Source organism: Clarias gariepinus, chromosome 1 (assembly GCF_024256425.1).
Source record: "Clarias gariepinus isolate MV-2021 ecotype Netherlands chromosome 1, CGAR_prim_01v2, whole genome shotgun sequence".
Lineage (NCBI taxonomy): Eukaryota > Metazoa > Chordata > Actinopteri > Siluriformes > Clariidae > Clarias > Clarias gariepinus.
In genome coordinates this window covers 37,688,577-37,711,782 of record NC_071100.1, presented here as the reverse complement: position 1 = coordinate 37,711,782, position 23,206 = coordinate 37,688,577, and the positions used below count along the sequence as shown (strand labels likewise).

The following is a 23,206-nucleotide window of genomic DNA, read 5'->3' as shown; positions in this document are numbered from 1 at the left end:
AAAACAAATGAGCAAATGTACTTTTGTAGATTTTTTTTGTACTTATGACTATTGTTTATCCATAACAAATGTGTGTTACAAATCAGGTAAACATTCCTGAAATTTAAACCTTTTATGATGCCAGTTTTATTGTGACATAAGCGACATCAGGGGCTTGTTGCACAACATTAAAGGAAAATTTATATAACACAATAACTTGCAACACTATTTGGTTAAGAGATCACCCCAAATTTATAAAAAAAAAATTACAGTGCTAGTATTTAAGAGGAAATAAAGTAGTCTTTTTCTTTGTCTTTCGGCTGTTCCCTTTCAGGGGTCGCCACAGCGAATCATTTGCCTCCATCTAACCCTATCCTCTGCATCCTCTTCTCTCACCCCAACTAACTTCATGTCCTCTCTCACTGCATCCATAAATCTCCTCTTTGGTCTTCCTCTAGACCTCCTGCCTGGCAGTTCCAACCTCAGCATCCTTCTACCGATATATTCACCATCTCTCCTCTGAACATGTCCAAACCACCTCAATCTGGCCTCTCTGACTTTATCTCCAAAACATCTAACGTGGGTTGTCCCTCTGATAAACTCATTCTTAATCCTATCCATCCTTGTCACTCCCAAAGAGAACCTCAACATCTTCAGCTCTGCTACCTCCAACTCTGCCTCCTGTCTTTTCTTCAGCGCCACTGTCTCTAAGCCGTAGAGCATCGCTGGTCTCACCACTGTCCTGTACACCTTTCCTTTCATTCTCGCTGATACTCTTTTATCGCACAACACACCTGACACTTTTCTCCACCCATTCCAACCTGCCTGTACCCGCCTCTTCACCTCCTTTGAACACTCTCCGTTGCTTAAAATCCTTAACTTAAAATCTTAAAATCCTGCACCTTCTTTACCTCTGCTCCCTGTATCCTCACCGATCCTCCTGGGTCACTCTCATTTACACACATGTATTCCGTCTTGCTGCGGCTAACCTTCATTCCTCTGCTTTCCAGAGCATACCTCCACCTCTCCAAATTTTCCTCCACCTGTTCCCTGCTCTCGCTACAGAGCACAATGTCATCTGCAAACATCATAGTCCATGGGGACTCCTGTCTTACCTCATCTGTCATCCTGTCCATCACCAGAGCAAACAAAAAGGGGCTTAGAGCCGATCCTTGATGCAGACCCACCTCCACCTTAAACTCTTCTGTCACACCTACAGCACATCTTACCACTGTCTTACAGCTCTCATACATGTCCTGCACCACTCTAACATACTTCTCTGCCACTCCAGACTTCCTCATACAATACCACAGCTCCTCGCTTGGCACCCTGTCATACGCTTTCTCTAAATCTAAAAAGACACAATGCAACTCCCTGTTACCTTCTCTGTACTTCTCCGCCAGCATCCTCAAAGCAAATACTGCATCTGATCTACTCTTTCTAGGCATAAAACCATATTGCTGCTCACAAATGCTCACCTCTGCCCTTAACCTAGTTTCCCCTGTCTTTCCCACAGCTTCATTGTCTGGCTCATTAGCTTTATACCTCTATAATTGCCACAGCTTTGCACATCTCCCCTGTTCTTAAAAATTGGCACCAATACACTTCTCCTCCATTCCTCTGGAATCCTCTCACTCTCCAAGATCTTGTTAAACAAACTTGTCAGAAACTCTACTGCCACCTCTCCTAAGCACTTCCATACCTCCACAGGTATGTCATCAGGACCAACAGCCTTTCCACTGTTCATCCTCTTCAACGCCCTTCTCACCTCACTTCTACTAATATTTGCTACTTCCTGTCCCACAACAGTCACCTCTTCTACTCTTTGTTCTCTTTCGTTTTCCTCATTCATCAACTCCTTAAAGTACTCCTTCCATCTTCCCATCACCCTCCTGGTATCTGTCAGTACATTTCCATCTCTATCTTTAATCACTCTAACCTGCTGCACATCCTTCCCATCTCTATCTCTCTGCGTTGCCAACCTGTACAGATCCACCTCTCCCTCCTTACTGTCTAGCCTAGCATACAAGTCCTCATATGCTCTTTGTTTGGCCTTTGCCACCTCTACCTTCACCTTACTTTGCATCTCCCTGTACTCCTGTCTACTCTCTTCAGTCCTCTAAGTGTCCCACTTCTTTTTACAGCTAGCCTCTTTCCCTATATACACTCCTGGAGTTCCTCATTCCACCACCAAGTCTCCTTGTCCACTTTCCCCTTACCTGATGATACACCAAGTACCCTCCTACCTGTCTCCCTGATCACATTGGCTGTAGTTGTCCAGTCAACTGAAAGCCCCTCCTGACCACCCATAGCCTGTCTCAACTTCTCCCTAAAGACTTCACAACATTCTTCCTTTCTCAGCTTCCACCACTTTGTCCTCTGCTCTGCCTTTGTCCTCTTCGCCTTCCTTACCACCAGGGTTATTTTACACACCACCATTCTGTGTTGTCTGGCTACACTCTCCCCTACCAACACTTTGCAGTCACTGATCTCTTTCAGGTTACAACGTCAACACAAGATGTAGTCTACCTGAGTGTTTCTGCCTCCACTCTTATATGTCACCCTATGTTCCTGCCTCTTCTGGAAGAAAGTATTTACCACTGCCATTTCCATCCTCTTTGCAAAGTCCACCACCATCTGTTCTTCTACATTTCTGTCCTGAAGACCAAACCTGCCCATCACATTTTCATCACCTCTGTTCCCTTTCCCAACATGTCCATTGAAGTCTGCACCAATCACCACTCTTTCACCTCTGGGTATGCTCTGCATCACTTTATCTAACTCACTCCAGAATTTCTCCTTCTCTTTTAACTCACATCCTACCTGTGGGGCATAACCACTAACAACATTGAACATTATCCCTTCAATTTCCAGCTTCAGACTCATCACCCTATCTGATACTCTCTTCACCTCTAGAACATTCCTTACAAACTCCTCTTTTAGAATAACTCCTACTCCATTTCTTTTCCTAACCACACCATGGTAAAACAATTTGAACCCTGATCCTAAGCTTCTAGCCTTGCTACCTTTCCACCTGGTCTCCTGGACACACAGTATATCCACCTAGGAAGAGGAAATAAAGTAGTAAAGGCTGTAATGATTAACTCAATAATGGTTAATAACTCCACCTGAAAATATGAGTCTTCCCACATCTTGTCCAGGTTAACGGGGGTGCTGCTGTCTAAATTGACCGTAGCGCAGTACTGTAGAGACTTCCACTCCGTCAGGTGATTGTAAGCCTCCATAGCTGCTATCTCCCAGAAATCCTTCTCTGTGTCTGTGGGTTCACCATCCATCCACTCCTCTGTGTTCAGAGCCTGAGCCAAGGAGACATACACGGGATTATTGAAAGGCACACATCTGAGAAAACAAGTTATTATACTGAAGCAAGGTGAAAACCTTGACATATAGACAAACTACAACATAAACTTTCAAGAACTGCAAACTTTTATACATATCTCACCAACAAGCAAAGGAGTAGAGTTTTAAAATCAGGTTACTATCCTAATACAAAAACCTGTACATTAATTGCCTTAAAGCCAAGGTCTTGAGGAGTGTTACAGGCATATTACAGTCAAAGATCTTGATTTTTTTGTGTCTTTTTTTGTTTGCCGGATTTCGAGCAAGACCAAGGCTGACACATATTCACTGAAATTATCACAAGCGGTTGCAAAATGATCCTTAAATTCATTCTAAGCACTAAATTTGAATATTTTATCATTTTTAAATAATACAAACTATTCATCGGTAATATAAAATAATAATAAATAATCATCAAGTCAAATTCTGCACATGAATAATCAAGTTCAATTCTGCACCAGTTCAATTTACTGAAGTTCAGAGAGGAATCAGAGCGAATCAGGTAATGAATAAATAAGATAGATAAATAAATAAATAAATAAATAAATAAAATATACAATTTTATGTGAGGTGCATCATGAGTGTTTTAATTAAAAGGTTCATACTGTAATATATGTAAAATAATGTTCATAAGGTAATTTGGAGTCTTGGGGTGTGTACATGACAACATATACTCAGTTCAATTGTCTAAAAACATTTCAAAATGCTGCAACATTATGCACCCAAACAGCCTTTTTTTATTACCTGATCGTAAAGCTTTGCTGCCTCGGCATAGTCACCTTTCGCTTCTGTCTGCAGTGCAGTGCATGTGATGGGCTTTGTGCCAATCTTCCCACCAAAGATGCCCCTCACAACATCATAATCCCCCAGAGACCTGTACAACCTAAAGAAGTCAAGCAGGAGGAAATTATTCCACTTAGGAGGACAGACATACATTGCACAGACAAAAAAAAAAAAAAAAAAACTGCGACAGATGAAACTGTGTAAAAGTAAAAATAAATAAATAAATAATATTTGGAACTGCCAGTTGAACTCACTTCGCTAGATGGATCCAGCGTTCTGTGTCAGGGGACTCCTCCTTCCTGCCTCGTGCCCGTTTGGATGGAGGTTCATTTGGTGCACAGCTGGAGTGTAAGAGGCTCTGTTCTAAGAGGAGAATGCCCATGGGCTGCTGCAGACTCGCCAAACAGCTGGCACTGACACTGGCAGGAGGTACATCCAGGAGCGCTGAATGCTGGTAACACATGTCCTGGACAAAAGTCAAAAATTATTATTTTTTTGTATTATAAAGAAACAGTATATTATGCCAATATAACTCAATCTACAGTATATTAGCACTGAGAGAATGTTAAAGAAGTTGTTGGGTTATTTCGCTTCATGCACTTCCCTCCGTACCCTGACGTGCCATCTCTCTGCAATAGGGTCAATCTCAACTCATCAGAACACAGGACCGTTTTTTGGACCATTTTAACAAAGTCCAATCTTTATGCTCCATAGCAAACTAAAGTTTTTTTTCTGTTAATCTCACTAACTGTAGTTTTTCTTATGGCCACACAGCTGTTTAGTCCCAATCCTGCAAGTTCACATCTCACTGTGAATGTGGAAATATTCTCACTTTTACTGTTAAACATAGCTCTGATTTCTCCTGGCCATTTTTTTACAACGCAACTTCACAGTATTCAAAATCAAGTATTTATGATTTTTTTTCACTCCTACCACATTTCCTTCATAACGTTGACAGTTCAGCACTATTTTACTCATGACTCTGGCTCTTTTGTTTGTTTGTTGGAATTTTAAATTTTTATTCCAGATATAAACTAGTTGTCTTTGAGAAATAAAACCAGTCTGATCATTATTTGTTAATTGTGGGAGAATCTTTTCTAGTCTTCCGGCAAGGACGCTTGTATATAGTTTGTAATCGACTTTCAGGATCAAAATTGGTCTGTATGAATTGCATTCTAATTTATTCATTTTATATTGTATGTTTTTAGAGTTTAAATCCCTTATTTTATATATAGAAAAGTTCCGGGGGAAAAAAATCCTACTTCTAGTAACAACCCCTTTCTCCATTGTTGTGTAAAATATTCACAAGGTGTCACAAAAACAATTTCTGGGGGTTATTTCACAAAATTGTCGGTCGAAAATTAGGCTGTCATTCTCTTGGTGGCGTTGACGGACCACACGGACTCTTCTGAATGTAATTTGAGCAATCTAAATCTCCTTTATTGTATTCTCCTTCAATAATCTGGCAGTTTGTTTTTGCCAGGTTGTGTAGATTTTAATGAGAATACATTAGTATATTCTTATACAGCTAATAGAATTCAGCAGTAGTGGCTCAATATTTAATTTAATATGTATTTGCAGTTCTTTTAACTGATATGAATATAGCGTCCCACTGATATACACATTTTATAGACTATCTATTATTATTTTATTATTTATACTAGGGTGAAGACTAGAATAATATCCTAATGTTAACATTTTTTAAATCACACTGTCCACGTACTTGTACACAAGCAATAAATGGTGGGAAGTATTTTGTGCTTTTCTGCAGGAAGCTGTTCATGTCCCCCAGTAATTTTTTCAGTGTTCCCTCTCTCTCTTTAGAAGGCCTGGATTGCTCCATCTCCTTCAGGACGGCAGAAAACAGGGAGCTGAACAGCTGCTTGGCGAGGGTGGAGTCTCTCTGCGGAGGTGCAGTTTATGGAGATGATCATTAGAACGGAAACTTTCAGTTAAGGGAAGGCATTACTTAGACTAAAGACGAGTTGTTACCTGTGCCAGGGCCTGTAAGGGTGCGATAAGACTGCTGTACTGGATCTGAATGTCAGGCAGGTCTCCCACCCTGTAGCTACGGTACAAGGTCACCTGAGCTTCTCGCTGGATTTTCTCAGTGGCTCTTTTTTCCTGATTGACACAGAAATGTGAGCTGCAGCTAAAACAGTATATCATCGCAAAAAATGAGTTTAAAATCAGTCAGTGGTGTGCGATTTTTACCCTTTCGGTTCTTTGCGACTGGATTTCCCTTTTGGCAAACTTTATGTTCTCTTTATCTTTGTCCTTTAGGAATCGTCGCTTGAGTCTTAGGATATCGGCACGTCTTTCCCGTTCGGCTGGGCAAATAAATATATGCATGTTTCTTTTCATGTAATATATACAGTTCCATAAACAGGATCAGGAGATTCTGGTTACTGATAGCACAACATGATAGAACCTCGGTACCCCTGCGAGTGCCAACTGACCTGCACTTCGACTGTCCGTCTCGTCGGTTGTGTTGGTGAGGCGTTTAGAGCCAAAGTTGGCCCCTACAGCTCGCCAGGCTGCTGGCCTCTCTGCTCTCTTCTTCTCGAACACCAGCAGAGAGGACGTAGAGTCAGAGGACAGGGAATAATCTGCTAGTGTGTCCACACTGCTTCCAGTTAGCCAGTTATACGCCGAACGCCGACCTATAAGCAACATACAAGCGACCAATTTAAGTGGTGACAGAAGCATCATGAGAAGGAGATCCCCTTTGATCAAGGGATGCAGGCTGCTTGTTAGTACCTCATAATATGAAAACTACTGCAGCAGGCAGAGCATTTTCTTACAAAGCCCTAAAATGATGGAATAGCTTTCCGATTAATGTTCGGGACACAGACTCTGTGTTTAAGTCTAGACTAAAAACCTATCTGTTTAGCCAAGCATTTTGTGAATTGATTTGTCTTAGATAAAAGGTGCAGATCTGGGGGACTCATGGACATAGACTATTATGGTAAACTGGTATGTTTAGAAAACTAATTTATTCGGATTTATATATACTTTCCTCACAAATTTCAAACTAATTTCCATAATTTTCTTTTAGATTCTTCAAAGCTGCTTTGTGACAATGACCATTGTTAAAAGCACAATATAAATAACCTTTCATTTAAAGGTGTGGAGAAACCTACTAAATGTTTCTGGTATTGAAATCTGAAAAATATCCATGTGCTTCCCTGATGAGGTACAATCATATATTAAAACCTATCCTAAATTAAAAACAAGATGTTATGGCATTATGTGTGTGTGTGTGAAAAAAAACGTTAATTCTGATCAAGCAACTGAGAAACACACCAAGAATGGATGAAACTGTAGTGAAAAGCACCTGCACCAGGGGCCTGAGTCTGAGAGAACTCCAGAGACGCTTGCGTGGCTCGGATTTGGCCCTTCATACTGGCCGGCTGCATCTCTGCACTATCCGCCCTCTGCGTCCCCGCTGCCTGCGTCACCTGCGTCTCCATAAACATTGGTGTGAGCACCGTGCTCCTCAGACGCCAGTTAGAGTCGATCGTGTAATCCTGGAAATCACAACAAACAAACATGATGCAAACAGAAGTAAAACTATGACAATAAAAATATCTTAGACCATTGTGTTACGGCGCAAATGAGATATAACCAAAAGCGTACCAGGAATTTGCACTCTGAAAGCGGGAATTCGAACATGTTGCGTGTGTAGTCGGGACTCTGGCTGGTCATTTCCAGCAGCAGGTCTGTTGCCAGGCTGAGGAAGCGCTCCTCGATGCGGGCTGAGTACAGCGAGCTCAGCACCATCAGCAGTCTCTCCAGAGTGCCAGGAGGTAAACGCTTCTCATGACTCCAGAAGTTTCGTACATACAGCCTTAGAAAACGCCACACGCATAATGGATCGACGTGCAATGCTTTTAGGTACTGGTCACTATTGTGCAAAATGTAATGAGATAATGTGTTCAGGACTCACTGTAAGCCCTGGTTTTCATCCGTCAGCCCTTGAAGAAGGGTTTCCTTGGCCTCATTCAACACCTCCACACATGTGCTATCTTCTCTACTCTCAGCATCGCTGTACACAGGAACAGGACCCAGGAAGCAACATTAAGACAAATAAAGTAAGAAAAGTGATGAAATATCGTTGATGGCAATGAAGGGGAGCTGGAAGACGAAAAAATATATACCTGTAATTGTCCTGGATCCACATGAGAATGTCGTACATCCTCTCTCTGCATGCAGGGGAGGGGTGAGAAACAAAGGCATTGACTGCCCCCAAAATTTCCTTCATCTCCTCAGGCTTCAGGATGGCCAGGATCTTATGCACGATGTCCAGACACACTCGCTGCCTTGCCTCATCTCTGAGGAAAAAATCAAAATAAATCATATTAAGAAAGTAGTGAGCCCTGCAACCTTTAACAAAGTGATAATAACTTATCTTAATAATCTAAAGTGAGAGACTTATGCAAAGAATGAAACTCAACGGAACACACCGTTAAAGGAAAGTACCATCAGGATCAATACTACCCAGTTGTTTATTATTCTCTTTATACGACACACTGTGACACAGAGTGCTTTCTATCTTATACCATAAACATTTTCTACCGACGCATTTCCCTGTAGTAAAGTAATACAACAATTATGGCAACAACAAACCATCATTCCTTCACTTTCTCTACATATTAATGACACAGAGAAAACCGAAACATAATTATCTTTTGAATCCTTAGACTGACTTACAAAGCACTCACTGACGAGTAGTTCCGTAAATATGAAACAATTATACATTTCCTTCATTCAATTATACTGTTTTAGTTTGTTTATTATAATATTGAACCATTACTGTGATAACACATTAGAACACGTACACTGATATGAACCTCTGGTCGACCAAACTACTGTCTGAGATGTGAATTTAACCATGCTGTGGTATAATTAGGCAATATCACACAAGGGGGAGTGATGATGTGTTGGAATATCTGCACGGCTGTGATGTGGTCGTTGGCACACAACTTTGATATTCAGCACAACTTTAAGCGTTACATTATATTGCTTTTATACAACAGTTCCACAAACACCATTCATAATCAACAGATTATAATTTGTTTCTTTACAACAGTTAAAACGAGGCTCAGTTAATGCAATTAATAGGAGTGAAAGTAGTTTTAAATTCCTGCCGGTACTATGTAGCCAAATGATAACGATAAACCATGGAGGTGGTGCTTCCGTGACTGATTTTGAATCGGCTTGATCATCAGTATGGCAAACCTTACCAACCTACTTTCAACCAAAAATGTGTGTAATTAACATTAGGAAGTGGAGAGATGCATATAGTTTAACTTCCCAGTGCGGTTACCATCTAGCATCATCACTCATGAAATGTCTCTCATCCAATCAGATCGCTAGTTCAGAATTAATTCTAAATAAATAATTAAACAATGAAATCTGGAGCTCTGAGACTAGACTATGCAGCACCCCTCCCTCCCTCCTCTCATTTAGCACCGTTCGACTGGACAAACCATCTCTCAGGGTACAAAGAAGGATCCGGATTCATTAAGATTCTTTTCTGTTCTGGAACCTACAGTACAGTAGGTGGTGGAATAAACGCCCTCTAGTTATCTGAACACCTTAAAGAAACTCTCCTTGGCAGTCTTTTGGACTGATGGTACGCAGTAACCTGGTGGATCTGTATAAGGATGTATTTATTAATGGATATTTTAAAGCACATTTGTACATCACTCTGGATAAGTGTCATAAAAATTGTAAATAGAATGTAAAAGCATTTATTATATTATAACGCCGAATAAGTGCTTTATTCCCGGCACGCTGGGCACAAGGCAGAAATGCCACACCAGTCCGGCGACGCCGAAATGCACAAACCTGTGAGCCATCATCTGGGTCAAGCCTTTAGTCTTGAGATGCAGGAAAATATCAGCGATGACATCAGCACGGCTGAGGACACACTCCAGGCAGTAGGTTTTCAACACGCCATGTAGTTTTGGAAGCAGGTAAAACACAGCATTCTCAAATCTAATACAGTACATAGACACGCAATTTTACTCAAATGATCAAATCGACACAGTTGTGCGCTATAAAAACATTGACTGGACAGTGTAACTTACTGATCTACTATAGGTGGGAAGTGCTTGGACAGTTTACACAAACAAATAACAAATTTGTCATCCAGATTCTTCTTCTTCAACTCCTTCAGTTTGGTCACAGTCGCGTTAAACAGTGGATCATTATTTACCTGCATGAAAACGTATAGAAAAAGCAACTCATACTTCTGTAGTAGAAAAGTACTGGCAGTCTGAGTGGCCAAGATGAAATATGTAAATGCACATTACACATACATTATCCTTGTCAGTCATGTATTTCAGGATTAACCCGATGATCTCCGCTGCAGCAGAGTAGATCTCTTTGTATCTGGTAAAGGACAGGTTGTTGGACAGAGACTGGAAGTACCTGCAAATAAGAATCGGTTGAAAAATTGTTAGTTATATTAGTAGCAATATTTGTATTGACAAAACACATAAAAGTCGTACAAGGATAAGGTATACAGTATACAGCGTCTGAGAATTAATCTTAAAAATAATATTAAGTGGTGTCATAAACTTTCTTCTAACGTCAGCCCGAAAGCTGAGGACTTGAGTGTGTACCTGTCATGTTCAATACCACAGGCAGGGTCGTAAGGGGGCAGATCGTTCGCCAGCACTATGCCCAAGAGCTGTAACCCAACAGAGTTGTCTTTGCTGTTAGGATCAGTTCCAGAGTAGAACCCAAATATCAAACTGCAAATAGAAAAATAAAAAGCAAAGAAAACTCACAATCTTGATTATTATGTGTACTGTAGAAATCAGTGGTGTCAGAATAATAGTAGGCAGGAGCATTAACAAATCAGTTTTTTTTTTTTTTACATTTAGCGCATTTTTTATATATTGAATAGCTATTTACTGTACAGTAAGTTCCTGATTTCCATTCCGCAAAGATATTTGTAAGTCTGATTTGTTCTTAAGTCTAAAAAAGTGAGTCTTATCCACCGTTGACACGAATATACAATGTAACACATACCAATCCACTTGACTAAATCTGAGTGGTGCATTTGTCCCCTTTCCCCACTCTTGACCTCGTTTAATTTTAACCAAGAAGGGAGGGAGGGACAACACATACAGTGTTTATTGAGCTCCTGCATGGACGCCATTTTGTTTCAGAGCTTTTGTCCACTGAATTGGACAATGAACTACAAAAATATTGTATATAATTGTAAAAATTGGTATCTGGTGCACTGCAGTGTTTATTATTTGTACAAGTACACGTGAGCTACTTCCGTGATTTGTTTGCATCTACGAACGTTCGTAGATCAGCGGTCCGTTCGTACCTGTGAAAATTATTAACGTGTATGTTCTTAAGTCGGGGACTTACTGTATCCAATTTTACAAATACATCAAAGAAAGAAAAATAGTATTCTTTTTTTGTTCCATACTTGTACGGTATGTGCAGACAGTCTTTCCAGCACTCCACTATGGTGCGGATAATCTCCAGATTGTGCCTGAATACTACCCTTTTGGAATGGAAACAGTTTTTCATTAGGAACTCAATAAGACGATTGGCCAGGACCTCGTCTCTAGTGTTACCCTGAAAAACAACAAAACAGACAGCACATTAATGCCAAACTAAATCGAAAAATGAATGTAAAAATACGAGATGTAGTCCATGCCGTCCTAAAAAAGAAATACACCTAATCTCCAAATCCCTATAAAGATACAGTATAGAATTATAATTTGTATCATATGCACAATTCAACAGTATAAACACCTGTATACCTGTTCCTTCATGCAATTAATCATCCATGGACAAAGCTGCTGCCACATGATTGTCTAATAACTGCAGAAATATGCAGGGATACTAGTGTTCCTATTATTTTTTGTATTTTTACACTTTACACCCAAGCATCAGATTTTTTGTAAAATATTGCTTTTTGTACATTTCAGCACTTTCAAAACACTCACAAACCTTAGGTGTGGCCACACTGGTCCAGGACAGCAGAGTGACCACTATATCCACCACCATAAAGTGGATGCCCTCTCCACCATTGTTCCCAGATACCACCAGCTGTAAGAGCGGACCCAGCCAATGTCTGGCGTACGGACGGAACACCTATTCAGGAGAAATCCAACATGGATGCAAAGTAAGAGCTAAAAAATAAACATTTGGACCACTGTATGAAAAAGATTAAGAGCAGTCACCTCCTCGGTATTGATAATGAGCTTGGCGATGAAGAGTCGGATGTTCAGAGGAGTGGATGGATTCCCAAGTTTCCCATGCAGAAATTTCATCCATGGAGGAAGTTCAGCTGGAATCGTACCCTTCAAAAACAGAAAAGGAAAAAAAATGATAACTACCCTCTACTAGGTGATGCTGGATATTGAGTTTATATTCATTATGTGAGAACTGGAATAAAACACAGGCCTCTCTTTACATACTTCCTCTACTTTAGGGGTGATGTTGTTTCTCTGCATGTGGCGGAACAGGGCGGTCATGGTGGCCATGCACTCGTGCTGATTAAGTTCATCCATCTCCAACTCCACGCTCTCATCTGGAGACGGTTCCACCTGCTTCTAATGAAGACAAAGGAAAAGGACATTTGAAATCATATGCCTGTCTTACCAACACAAACACAAACACTGTGTCTGATTCTACAAGTCTAACCCACCCTTGCCCTACTGGTACTGCCTCGGCCTGAGGGATCCTGGGAGCTGTAGGTGAAGCTCTGGACTCCTGTAGAGAAGTCAAACTGACTCATCTCCTCACTGAGGCTACTGTCAGCCATGTAGGACTGGGAAGAGAGGTATACAGGCGCATCTGACAGACAGACAAAAACAAGACAAAAAGAAATATATTTCACCCAACTAAGCCCAAACATACAGACTGCCAAAACACAGTAATAGTGCTCATTCACTTTCATAAATATAATACAGAAAATGTGTGTGCCAAGAAGTTACTTCTGAAGTTTATACAACATGGAAATGACCAATCTTGCTTCCCTAAAGATTTCAAGTTACTAACTTCAGTTGTCAAATTACACATATTTCTTTATGGGTATTGATACCAAAATTGATATGAGCTTCGAGAAGCATATGACTGTAAGAAAGTTTTTTTTGGTAAAAGCTTAAAAGGCAAAAAAAATCTGTAGTGTCCGTAACCATTTCAAATTCACGTTGCAATATCTTAACAATTTTACATTTTAGAATAACACACTTTCAGGTTTATGTCTTTTCATGTGAAATATAAATTGGCCAAGTTTGACAATTCTGAATGACAATTAAGATCGTTGAAAGATTTGAATTTAAAAAGTTAAACAGACACTAAATAAAAGGGCATAAAATTGTATTTAGCAAAAGTGTTTCTTTTTATCTGAAAAATATAAATGTGTATGCATATTTACAAAAAACGAAGCATGGATTGGAAGATGAGCATTATTATGTAAGTATTACGAATAAATTGTGTTATATGATCCTATCTCAAAATGCACTTTTTCTCCTAGGTGAGATGCTTTTTAGCACAGATTCCATGTTTCGGCAAAGAATAAATAAGCTTATTACAGCTTTACAAAATGTTAACTAGTTGAACTAGAGCAAGATCGTCAATAGCAGTAATTCAGATATACCCAGTATACCAGTCTTGACTCAACATCTCACCTCCATTCTCTCCACTCACTTCCTTTCTGATCATTACATATTTCTTCTTCCTTTCAATAGGAAACTGTCAACACAAATCACAACAGATGTGGCATAAATTACAGCCGAATCACAGCTGACCAAACAATAATAATAGCTTTGTGAGGTTATAGATTACTTACATCAATCTCTATGGGAAAATTGTATGTCCTTTGTGTATCAATGAGGTTGTCAAAAATAAACTGATTCTGTGTAGAAGAAAAAAAGTCTCACTCTCAGATTAAAAGTACAAGCACATCCTACAGTATAATGGAGAAAATAACGTGGAGTTACTTATACAATGGTAATATTATATACCACAGGAATGCTTTAGGTATAAACTAGTCTCTGGTTCAACTAGGGTGATTACTATTGTATTTAATCACATTGTACGACTGCTGGGACCTCCGGTCAACATTCACACGTGCATTCACACACTACAGTACAGGCAATTTACACCAATTAGCCTAATCCGCATATCCATAGAACCAGGAGGAAACCCACCAAATTAAGGGAAGATCAGGAAACCCAATACACACAGACCCGACCCAGATCCCACCCACTAAGCCATTAGTCATTCCACCCATTATATAAGACTTCTAATCTCCTAATAGCTGGCTCAGGGTCAGGCTCAGGCACTATGTTGGTCACACCTTCTCAGGTTTCTCTGTAAAAAGGAAGCCTTGGTAGAACTTGGTCTCATTGAAGCTGCAGCTGATGAGAGCGATGGCGCAGTTGTAAGCGGCACAGTGATACTGCCTCCTCAACTCCAGCAAAGTGCTTTCTCCCGCCATGTTCTCAGTGAAAGCCTCAAAGCATGACCTGTAACACAAAGGCAATGTAAATTCAGCTGCAAATAGTTGCATGGTATTTTCCCTGATGAAAAATCAAAGGCCAAAAATTCAACTTCAAACAACAGTTTGTACAGTATTCAATGCATAAATGCTCTCTGTCCAGGAAAAAAAATGCCGCTGGTGATGTTGCTCTCAATAGTTTTCTTTAGTATTAATGTGTTTTGTGGTTTTGTATTGTGTTCTAAAAGAGAAAGATATTCGACCCTTATATCATTAAAAAAAAATCTATCTTGAAAAAATTATATAAAATTCAACAGATGGCGTTGTACAATTTTTAAAAATGCGAGTGTGCAATTGAAATCTACTTAATAAACGCGATTTCACACCCTTATTCTAAACACTTCAAAGTAACGCGTAAAAATCTTAGGTCATTCCAAAAATTCAACAGATAGCGCTGTACAATTTTTTAAACGCGCTTACGAGTGTGCAATTAAATTCCCCGTGAACGAAGTTATAGGCAGATCTGTTTCTAAATATGGCTCTGTATGTGACAAAATTTGAATCTGAATTTGAATTCTAACACTTCCTTAAGTGTGTGAGCGCATGTCAAAAAGGCAGGGAGCAGCAACATACTGACTCATTTTTCTGTTCAATCAAGTGGACTCCTCGTTTTGTAAACGAGTATTCCAAGTATGAATGGGTAAGTAATCTTTAAAGTAAAATGTATATAGTAAATACATTATATAAGGAATAGAATAGGTAAAAATGTGTTTATACTTATGTCTTGATCATATTTAACTTAATACACTGTATTATATCACAAGGCACTTTATTTTATGTATATCATGGCATCTTAAAAACAACACTTAAGAAATATGTAAAAGCACACTTAAAAAAACAATATATCTAAATTTGTTATTGCTGTTTTTTTTAACCCTGAATGCAAACCATTTGTTTGTACTAAAGCATGTTAATTAAGTATTAAATAACTCTAAAGAGATTAATATGAAAGGTGTGAAGTTATGAGAAAAAGGAATGTGGTTTAAACATCAAACAAGGTTTGGAAGTGTGGAACAGACTCTTACACAAAAACATCCTACACAGTTGGTTGCTTTCTTTTTTGTAGCAACAGTTTGAGAAAGAAACACATTCTATATGGGTGTGATGGTCAGGTGTGATTTGAATTATTGTAGTAATTCAATTTAAACCGTGAAAATCTATATAAATATTATATAGATTCATTTCACACCGACTGATATATGTGTAATGAATCTATATAATATATGGGTTAAATTTTTTGAATTGGGTGGCACAGTGGTTTAGTGGTTAGCACCGTCACATTGCACCTCCAGGGTCTGGGCTCGATGTGCATGGAGTTTGCATGTTATCCCCATGCTTGGTGGGTTTCCTCCAGGTACTCTGGTTTCCTCCAACAGTCCAAAGACATGCAGATTAGGCAGACTGGCATTACCAAACAGCCAACAGTATGGGAATGAACGTGTAAGTGTATGTATGTGTAAGTGCCCTGCGATGGATTGGCACCCTATTACCCTGTAAACAGAATAAACTGGTATAGACGATGAGATGAGACTTGATTAACGAAATAAAATCAACTTTTCGATGATATTCGAAAATATATATATTCCACTTATTTACCTAAAGAAGTTTTGGGTTGCCTTTGTGGTATGTTTTCAGTCATTATCCATCTGTACTGTGAAGCATCATCCTATCAGGTGGAGTGGCCCTCCCCACCACCGGCTCAGAAGCCGTCAAGGTTCTCTGGGTTTTTTTCTTCCTCCCGAACCGACAACGGTTCAAAACTGCTTCCCTATGTTTCCTGACTTTATTGGTGCGCTAACGTTGTCATGGAGCAAGCTGCTGTCGACCTGTGTAACAACGCCCAATTACTGACAGTATTTAGATTTGGACGGAGCTGAGGAAACAGAACTGATTGGCCCACCGTAGATGGAGCCGGCTTTGGCTGCTTATCTGGCATCCTTGCATAACCATGGAGTGTCTGTTCCTACTGTCCTTGTCCTGTACACTGCTCCCAGGCGTATCAGGCAATGTGTTTGGCAGAGCTCGGCTCGCTGGTGCCACCGGAGAGCCTGTCAAGAGCGCTGCTTAACGAGGCAAGGACCGTGACAGACCACATTCTGAGCAGGTCTCGTTTCGCGGCTCTCTGCTTCGGCAAGGGCATGGCGAGCGCAGAGGTGGCACAGAGGCATCGATAGCTCACGCTCGCAGACATCCCAGATAGAGATAGGGCCATCTACCTAGATGAACTGGTGTCTGCTGAGGGTTTGTTCGGCCAGTCAATCGATGCCATTTGTGCAAAGTTTGAAAAGAAAAGAGGCATAAGCGAGACATTATACCGCGACGAGAGTTGAAGTCCAAACAGGCTCGTGAGATGAGACCGCAACCTCCGGGGCAAAACCCATGCAAGTTGGCCTGAAATATGGGCCCCCCACCGGGCCTCCGAAAGGATTCAGCAACCAGGAGGAAAAATCCACACTCCTCCTTACTCCCTCAGATTCTAAAGGAAGAAAAGCTCTGGCAGCAGAGAGAAACTGTTCCTCCTCTTTTAATGCGGCCCAAAAAGCCGCTATGTTATGTTCAGGGAATTAGTCCCAAAAGGTGTTACACTTCCCTAACACAGTCTTCCACACACACAAGTTTTCTCAGGTTATGAACCCCAGTTGGGGTGTGTTAGAAAATGCTCAGGGACTTTATGGACTAGGATGTTTAATATTCGATTGCCCCAAACTGATTGCCTTTTGTAAACTGTGTGAATGTTTAAACCATGGTAAAACCAATAAAGAGTTTTCCTGTTCACAACATTGCAAATCAAAAAAGCCCAGTGGCATGTATGAGGCTGCACTCTGGTGAAACGCCAGGGTCTTGACATGAGTGCAAAACACAGCGGCTATGGGTCAACACCCAGTCAACACCGTGGTGTAGGACAACGCTGCAGGGTGCTCTGGGAGGGGGTAAAGACTCTTCTGAGCAAAGGGGCGATTCAGGTAGTTCCTCCTTTGGGAGCGAAGTCAGGTTGGCACAGCCATTATTTTGTCGTTCCGAAAAGACGGGGAGGTCTGCATCCTGTTTTGGACCTACGAACACTGAACATATTTTTAAGAATTAAAGTTCCAAATGCTTACCCTGAGGCAACTGCTGAATGCTGTAGGCTGAAGGATTGGTTCACTACAATCAATCTCACGGACGCTTACATTCACATAGTGATCTTTCCATGCCAAAGAAAGTTTCTGAGATTTGCATTCAAAGACGAGGCTTACGAGTACCTACTGTAGTGCTACCGTTCGGGCTGTCACTATTCATTAAGTGTGTCAAAGCGGCGCTGTCTCCTCTTCAGGAGTGAGGCATTCGCATACTGGCCTATTGGGACAACTGGGCGCTAATAGCAAGCTCAAGTGAGCAGGTGAAGAGACAGACAGTGCTAGTTCTGTCTCACATTCAGGCTCTAGGGTTCTCAGTAAACATGCAGAAAAGTTTGCTGACTCTAAGTCAACAGTTTTCAAACTTCGTTTTTCAAGTGTTTTTCAGTTAACGGGGATGATGGTGTCTATGATCGCTGTGGTGCCTCTCGGCTGTTGAACATGCAAGCGTTTTAACGCTTGGTTCGCTCTCACTTACAATGACTCCGTCATGCATGTCAGCTCTCATAGTCCTGAACTATGGAATTTGCATGTTTACCTGTTAAGAGGTCCAATCTAATAGCGAAGGGGCTTCCTTCAATGTGACTGAGACAATTCAAAGTGCTCGGACCTCGTCCACTAAATGTTTCTATGCTTACAAGTGGCGAGCTTTTAAACAACAGTGTCAAGAACATAATGTTCTTATATTTCAGTGCTCCGTGGTGGAGGTTTTGTTTTTTCTATACCAACTGTTAGAAAAAGGCCTTTTCTTCTCTACCATTAAAGCATACTTGGCAACCTATAATATTGGTTTTGACAGCATGTCACCGGGTGCTCATCCCCCAGTATCTAAGGTTGTCTCCACCAATTATAGCTCTATGTTCTTCGTCCTTTACAGCGTCTGCTCCCCTTCTTTTGTTTTTAAGGAGCAGGGAAATTTCCATAATTTGTACTTGCACTACAGGGTCAGAGGTAGCTTAGTGGGTAAGGAATTGGACTATGGTTCAGAAGGTCCCAGTTTCAAACCCTGCAACCACCAAGTTGTCCCTGTTGGGCCCTTGAGCAAGGCCCTTAACCCTCAACTGCTCAGACGTATAATGAGATAAAAATGTAAGTCGCTCTGGAGAAGGGCATCTGCCAAATGCCTAGATGCTTTGTCAATTGTTTGTCTGCTTTGCCAGTCCAGTAAAGGGTAAGGCGCTGTCTAAACAGTGGCTTCCCAGAGGAAGCTATTTCATTAGCTTGTAGTAGCAAGGGTGTCCCATTGGCTCAGGGTGTGAAGGAACATTTAACAAGGGCTATGGCAACATTCAAAGGGATGTCCGTGGGTGATATTTTGTCCGGTTCTATCGTCTTGATATAACAGCCCCCTCGGTGGCTCATTGTGTCCTCTCTGCTGCGTTCATGATGTAGTAAAGTAGCCATCAGGGTTCTTGTTACTAACTTTGGTAGATACTTGGCGGGGCGCGAATATATGTGCCATATGATATGTGTACCAAATGAATCCACTAAAAGGGAACGAATGGTTATGACTTTAACTTCTGTTCTCTGAGAGAGAGAAACGAGGTACAACACATTGCCTCAGGAGAGTCAACCGTGGTGACGATGGCTTATAAGTATAGTTGGGGCTACACCTACGTCACCACAGGTTTGCCTGCCTTTACGGCGTGAATATAGGTGGCTTCAACCAGGACGCTAGAGGGCGTGATATCCCACACAATATGTGTTGTACCTCGTTTCTCTCCCTCAGAGAACAGTCATAAGCATTCATTATAGACTTTGGCAATGATACATCCACTCCTAAATATCTTAATCTTTTTTCAGTCTTGCCTTCAAGGTATTTAGGTATTGCTGAGCATTCCTTCCATGTACAGTGGAACCTCAGATTGCGAGTAACGCGGTCCGAAAGACGAGCAAAGATTTTTAATAAATTTTGACTTAAAAAACAAGCAAGTCTTGGTTTACGAGTACCAAATATCATGTAGCACACATGCGCTTCTTGTTTTGATGCCGAGCGTCACGTGATCACAACTGAGCCAATGTGTTTTTTCTCTAGTGCGCTGCGGTTTGTGGGTAATCGTCTCCCCTGCTCGGACTTAGTGCGCGTGTGTACTGTTTACTATAACACTGACCATGTGCGTAAAAAACATTTTATTTTGTGTTTGTTTGTGTGTGTGTACAGCACTCGTGTACTGTTTATTATAACACACGTGTGCGTGTGTAAAGCAAAAGAAAGTCTCATTAGAGAGGTTAAAGATCCATTTTCTCCCTCTCTGTATCAGCCTGCCGTTATGTGTGTGCACATGCGTCATTGGACACTGTGCCCCTTCACACACACACACATACACACACATACAACACACACATACAACACACACACACACACACACACACACATACACACACACACACATACACACACACACACATACACACACACACATACACACACACACATACACACACACACATACACACACACACATACACACACACACATACACACACACACACACACACACACACACACACACACACTCCTTCTCTCGCCTTCTCTTACACACACACACACTCTCTGCTCTGCACAGAAACACTGCTCTGTCGCGATTCTTTTTAAAGGTAAAGTGCAGGTTAATTTTTATTTTTTTTACTTTACAGCAGTGATTCCGTTAGTATGCGCTCATGCTAGTGTTATTAGTGATGTTCCTTACTAATTCTTCCGATAAAACAGTCATTCTGGTAATGTGTGTGTGTGTGAGAAACTCAAATAAGAGAGGAGGAAGGTTTACTGTGTAAGACGAGAAGAAGGAGGGTCAGTAAGAGTAAAATCTTTCCGTGCCATGGGCTCATGGCACTCCACATGTCATCGCTGCGTGCGCATGGCACTGGCAGCTGCCACTCCACATGAGCATGGCACTCGATCTTTCACTGTTATCGCATTTCACAGGACCCGACACAACCATAGGAACCTGTCACTCGACATGGTGTCTTCACATATCGGCTGTCATTCGACCTGTCACTACATGCGACTGTCACCACTTAAAGCTTGGTTTATACTCGCAGAGGTGGGCACGGCGAAAATGACTCCGTGGTGGGTCATTTTGCGTGGTGGTGGGCACGCTATTTTTTGTAACTTCGGAGGTTAGCAGAGGATTAGCAGGAATGCGCTTTTAGAGCACTTGTAAATTATCCAATATTGTCGGAGACTATATAAAAACATACGTTTTTCTATGTATTTTTGTCGAGATGGGAATTCACACACACGTCATCTTTGACATTTGTTTATGTCCTTGAGTATTGTTTGTTTTTTGTACGTAATCGTCTCCCCTGCTGGGTCTTAGTGCTTTCTAGAGTTTCTGAGTGTGCGTGTGTGTTTGTATGCGTGTGTGTGTGTCTGTGTAAGGCAGAGAGTGTTTGTTGAAAAAATGTCAAATTACAATGATTGAAGACATAACAGAACATTTATTATTCAGAGCACGATATACAACCATAATGAGTCCCGTAACCGCTGTCATGTGACCAACGTATTTAACCGTAAGGAGTCCAGTGGCGTATACAGACGTGTATAGTCGCGTTGAGACCGATGACAGACGGACATATCAGTGGCAGCTGCTGACCTGGTAGCGTGCGAGTGGCAGCTGCCAGTGCCATGCGCAAGTAGCGGTGACATGTGGAGTGGCATATGCCCGTGGCACGGAAAGATTTTACTCCCTCTAAGGAGGGGTCTGATACCTCCTCTCCTCTTACTTTAGCTTCACACACACACCGCCTGGGCGCATAAACGGAAACAATTATCTGTCGGGATTTATTTTTACTATGTTAATTTGTTTTATTTTTACTTTATATTTTGTATTAATTATTTTTATGTACTTTTTTGGGGGGCTGTGGATTAAAAAAAAAGGGAAAAAAATTAACATTAACTAGAATATTTTCAGGATTGTAAACAAAAAAGTTGTAATTAAACGTTGTAAGCTATATACAGTAGGTGAACTTGATTATTTAAATGTGTGAGGACTGGACTGCGCTTTTTTTAAAAGGTGTAATTACAGTTTAAGTGCAAAAATGCCACACTGCTGAAATATAAAACTATAGAATAGGGAAAAAAAGGCCATCAAATGATAGCTTAAAATTTTCTATGTTTTTATGCTAGAAAGTGTATCATTTACAGTATAAGTGACTAGATTTTCCAATTACATTTCTTATTGCCCAAGAATCCAAAGTACCTAAAACTCTATTTGACGTATTTCGAGTCATATATTTTCCACCATGACTCTTTAAGGCATATATTCTAATATGCACTTTACAATAAAAGCCTCCATAATTATAATGCAATTTATGATGTGTGTACCAATAAATGACAAATGCTCCCTATTACTGTTTATTGCCTTTTTTTAGGAGTGAAAGTTCGACGAACCACACTAACCCCATACCAACTGGATACTGGATCAGCCTGACAGTGCTCTACCTGCTTGTCTTCATTGGTGGGATCGTTGGAGTGATAATGATGAGCACCACCCTTATGTCAAACGTGCTGTCTGTCACCAGAGTGTCAATCATCAACCTGCTGGTGGTACACGTGTTCTTCCTTCTCACCGTGCCCTTCCATGTCTACTACTATATCTCCAATAACTGGAAACTAGGCAGCGATTTTTGTTTTTTGGTCAGCAGTATGCTTCATGTGCACATGTACCTCAGCTTCATCTTCTATGCCATCATCCTGTGTACACGGTTCATGACTTATTTTGAATCGAGACAACGACTGGAATTCTATCGAACACGGCATGCTGTAATAGCCAGTGCTACAATCTGGGCCACCATTTTGGTTATTGTTATCCCCAATTCTATCCAGATGAGTTGTGGATCAGGAACGAATACAACTAGTGATCAGTGCTTTGTATTTGGAGATGCTCCTATGAATACAAATGTGAAAGTGCTGAACTACATCATCTGCACTGTGGTGCTGCTGATCTGGATAGCCTTGGCCTCATGTCAGTGTTACATACTGTGGCGTGTGTGCCGAAAACATAGGAACGTCTCATGGGTTCACCAAGAGTTCTGGGCTCAGATTAAGAGTCTGAGCTTTGTGTTGATCATGCTCATTTGCTTTGTGCCATATCAGGCATTCAGGATCTACTATCTAAGCACATGTTCTCAAGAACTTCAAAAAGTCAACGAGTTTTTTCTGTCAGTCACGGCGTTCAGCTGCTTTGACATGCTTGTGTTTGCTGGCAGAGGTTTGTGGCAACCCGCTTGCAAAATGTGTTGTGTTTCGTGATTTTATACATATAAAACTATAAAGTTGGCGTGTTTGTACACTGAAGTTATTTGTCTGTTTCTTTGTGCATGCATCATGTAAAATCTACTGAACGAATTTTAATAGGGTGTATTTGGCCAAGCTTGAGGGAACATATACTGTAGGCTTTGGTTCATCGCAATCGGCCCATGG

At 40.9% G+C, this 23,206-nt stretch overlaps 1 protein-coding gene across 1 annotated transcript in view; it reads right to left on the bottom strand.

Moving 5' to 3' along the window:
• prkdc (protein kinase, DNA-activated, catalytic subunit) overlaps positions 1-23,206 on the bottom strand; it is a 58,651-nt gene that overhangs the window by 11,346 nt on the left and 24,099 nt on the right. The window contains exons 43-65 of the mRNA XM_053493419.1: positions 14,465-14,633; positions 13,955-14,020; positions 13,794-13,857; positions 12,809-12,957; positions 12,579-12,713; positions 12,342-12,461; positions 12,109-12,252; positions 11,579-11,730; positions 10,755-10,886; positions 10,449-10,560; positions 10,218-10,345; positions 9,976-10,125; positions 8,283-8,456; positions 8,072-8,170; positions 7,762-7,972; positions 7,460-7,652; positions 6,582-6,785; positions 6,337-6,452; positions 6,115-6,246; positions 5,846-6,025; positions 4,377-4,588; positions 4,084-4,222; positions 3,108-3,296 (exon numbers count right to left, since the gene is read on the bottom strand). Of these exons, the coding sequence (XP_053349394.1) occupies positions 3,108-3,296; positions 4,084-4,222; positions 4,377-4,588; positions 5,846-6,025; positions 6,115-6,246; positions 6,337-6,452; positions 6,582-6,785; positions 7,460-7,652; positions 7,762-7,972; positions 8,072-8,170; positions 8,283-8,456; positions 9,976-10,125; positions 10,218-10,345; positions 10,449-10,560; positions 10,755-10,886; positions 11,579-11,730; positions 12,109-12,252; positions 12,342-12,461; positions 12,579-12,713; positions 12,809-12,957; positions 13,794-13,857; positions 13,955-14,020; positions 14,465-14,633 (3,370 nt within the window). The remainder of the gene's footprint in view (positions 1-3,107; positions 3,297-4,083; positions 4,223-4,376; positions 4,589-5,845; positions 6,026-6,114; positions 6,247-6,336; positions 6,453-6,581; positions 6,786-7,459; positions 7,653-7,761; positions 7,973-8,071; positions 8,171-8,282; positions 8,457-9,975; positions 10,126-10,217; positions 10,346-10,448; positions 10,561-10,754; positions 10,887-11,578; positions 11,731-12,108; positions 12,253-12,341; positions 12,462-12,578; positions 12,714-12,808; positions 12,958-13,793; positions 13,858-13,954; positions 14,021-14,464; positions 14,634-23,206) is intronic.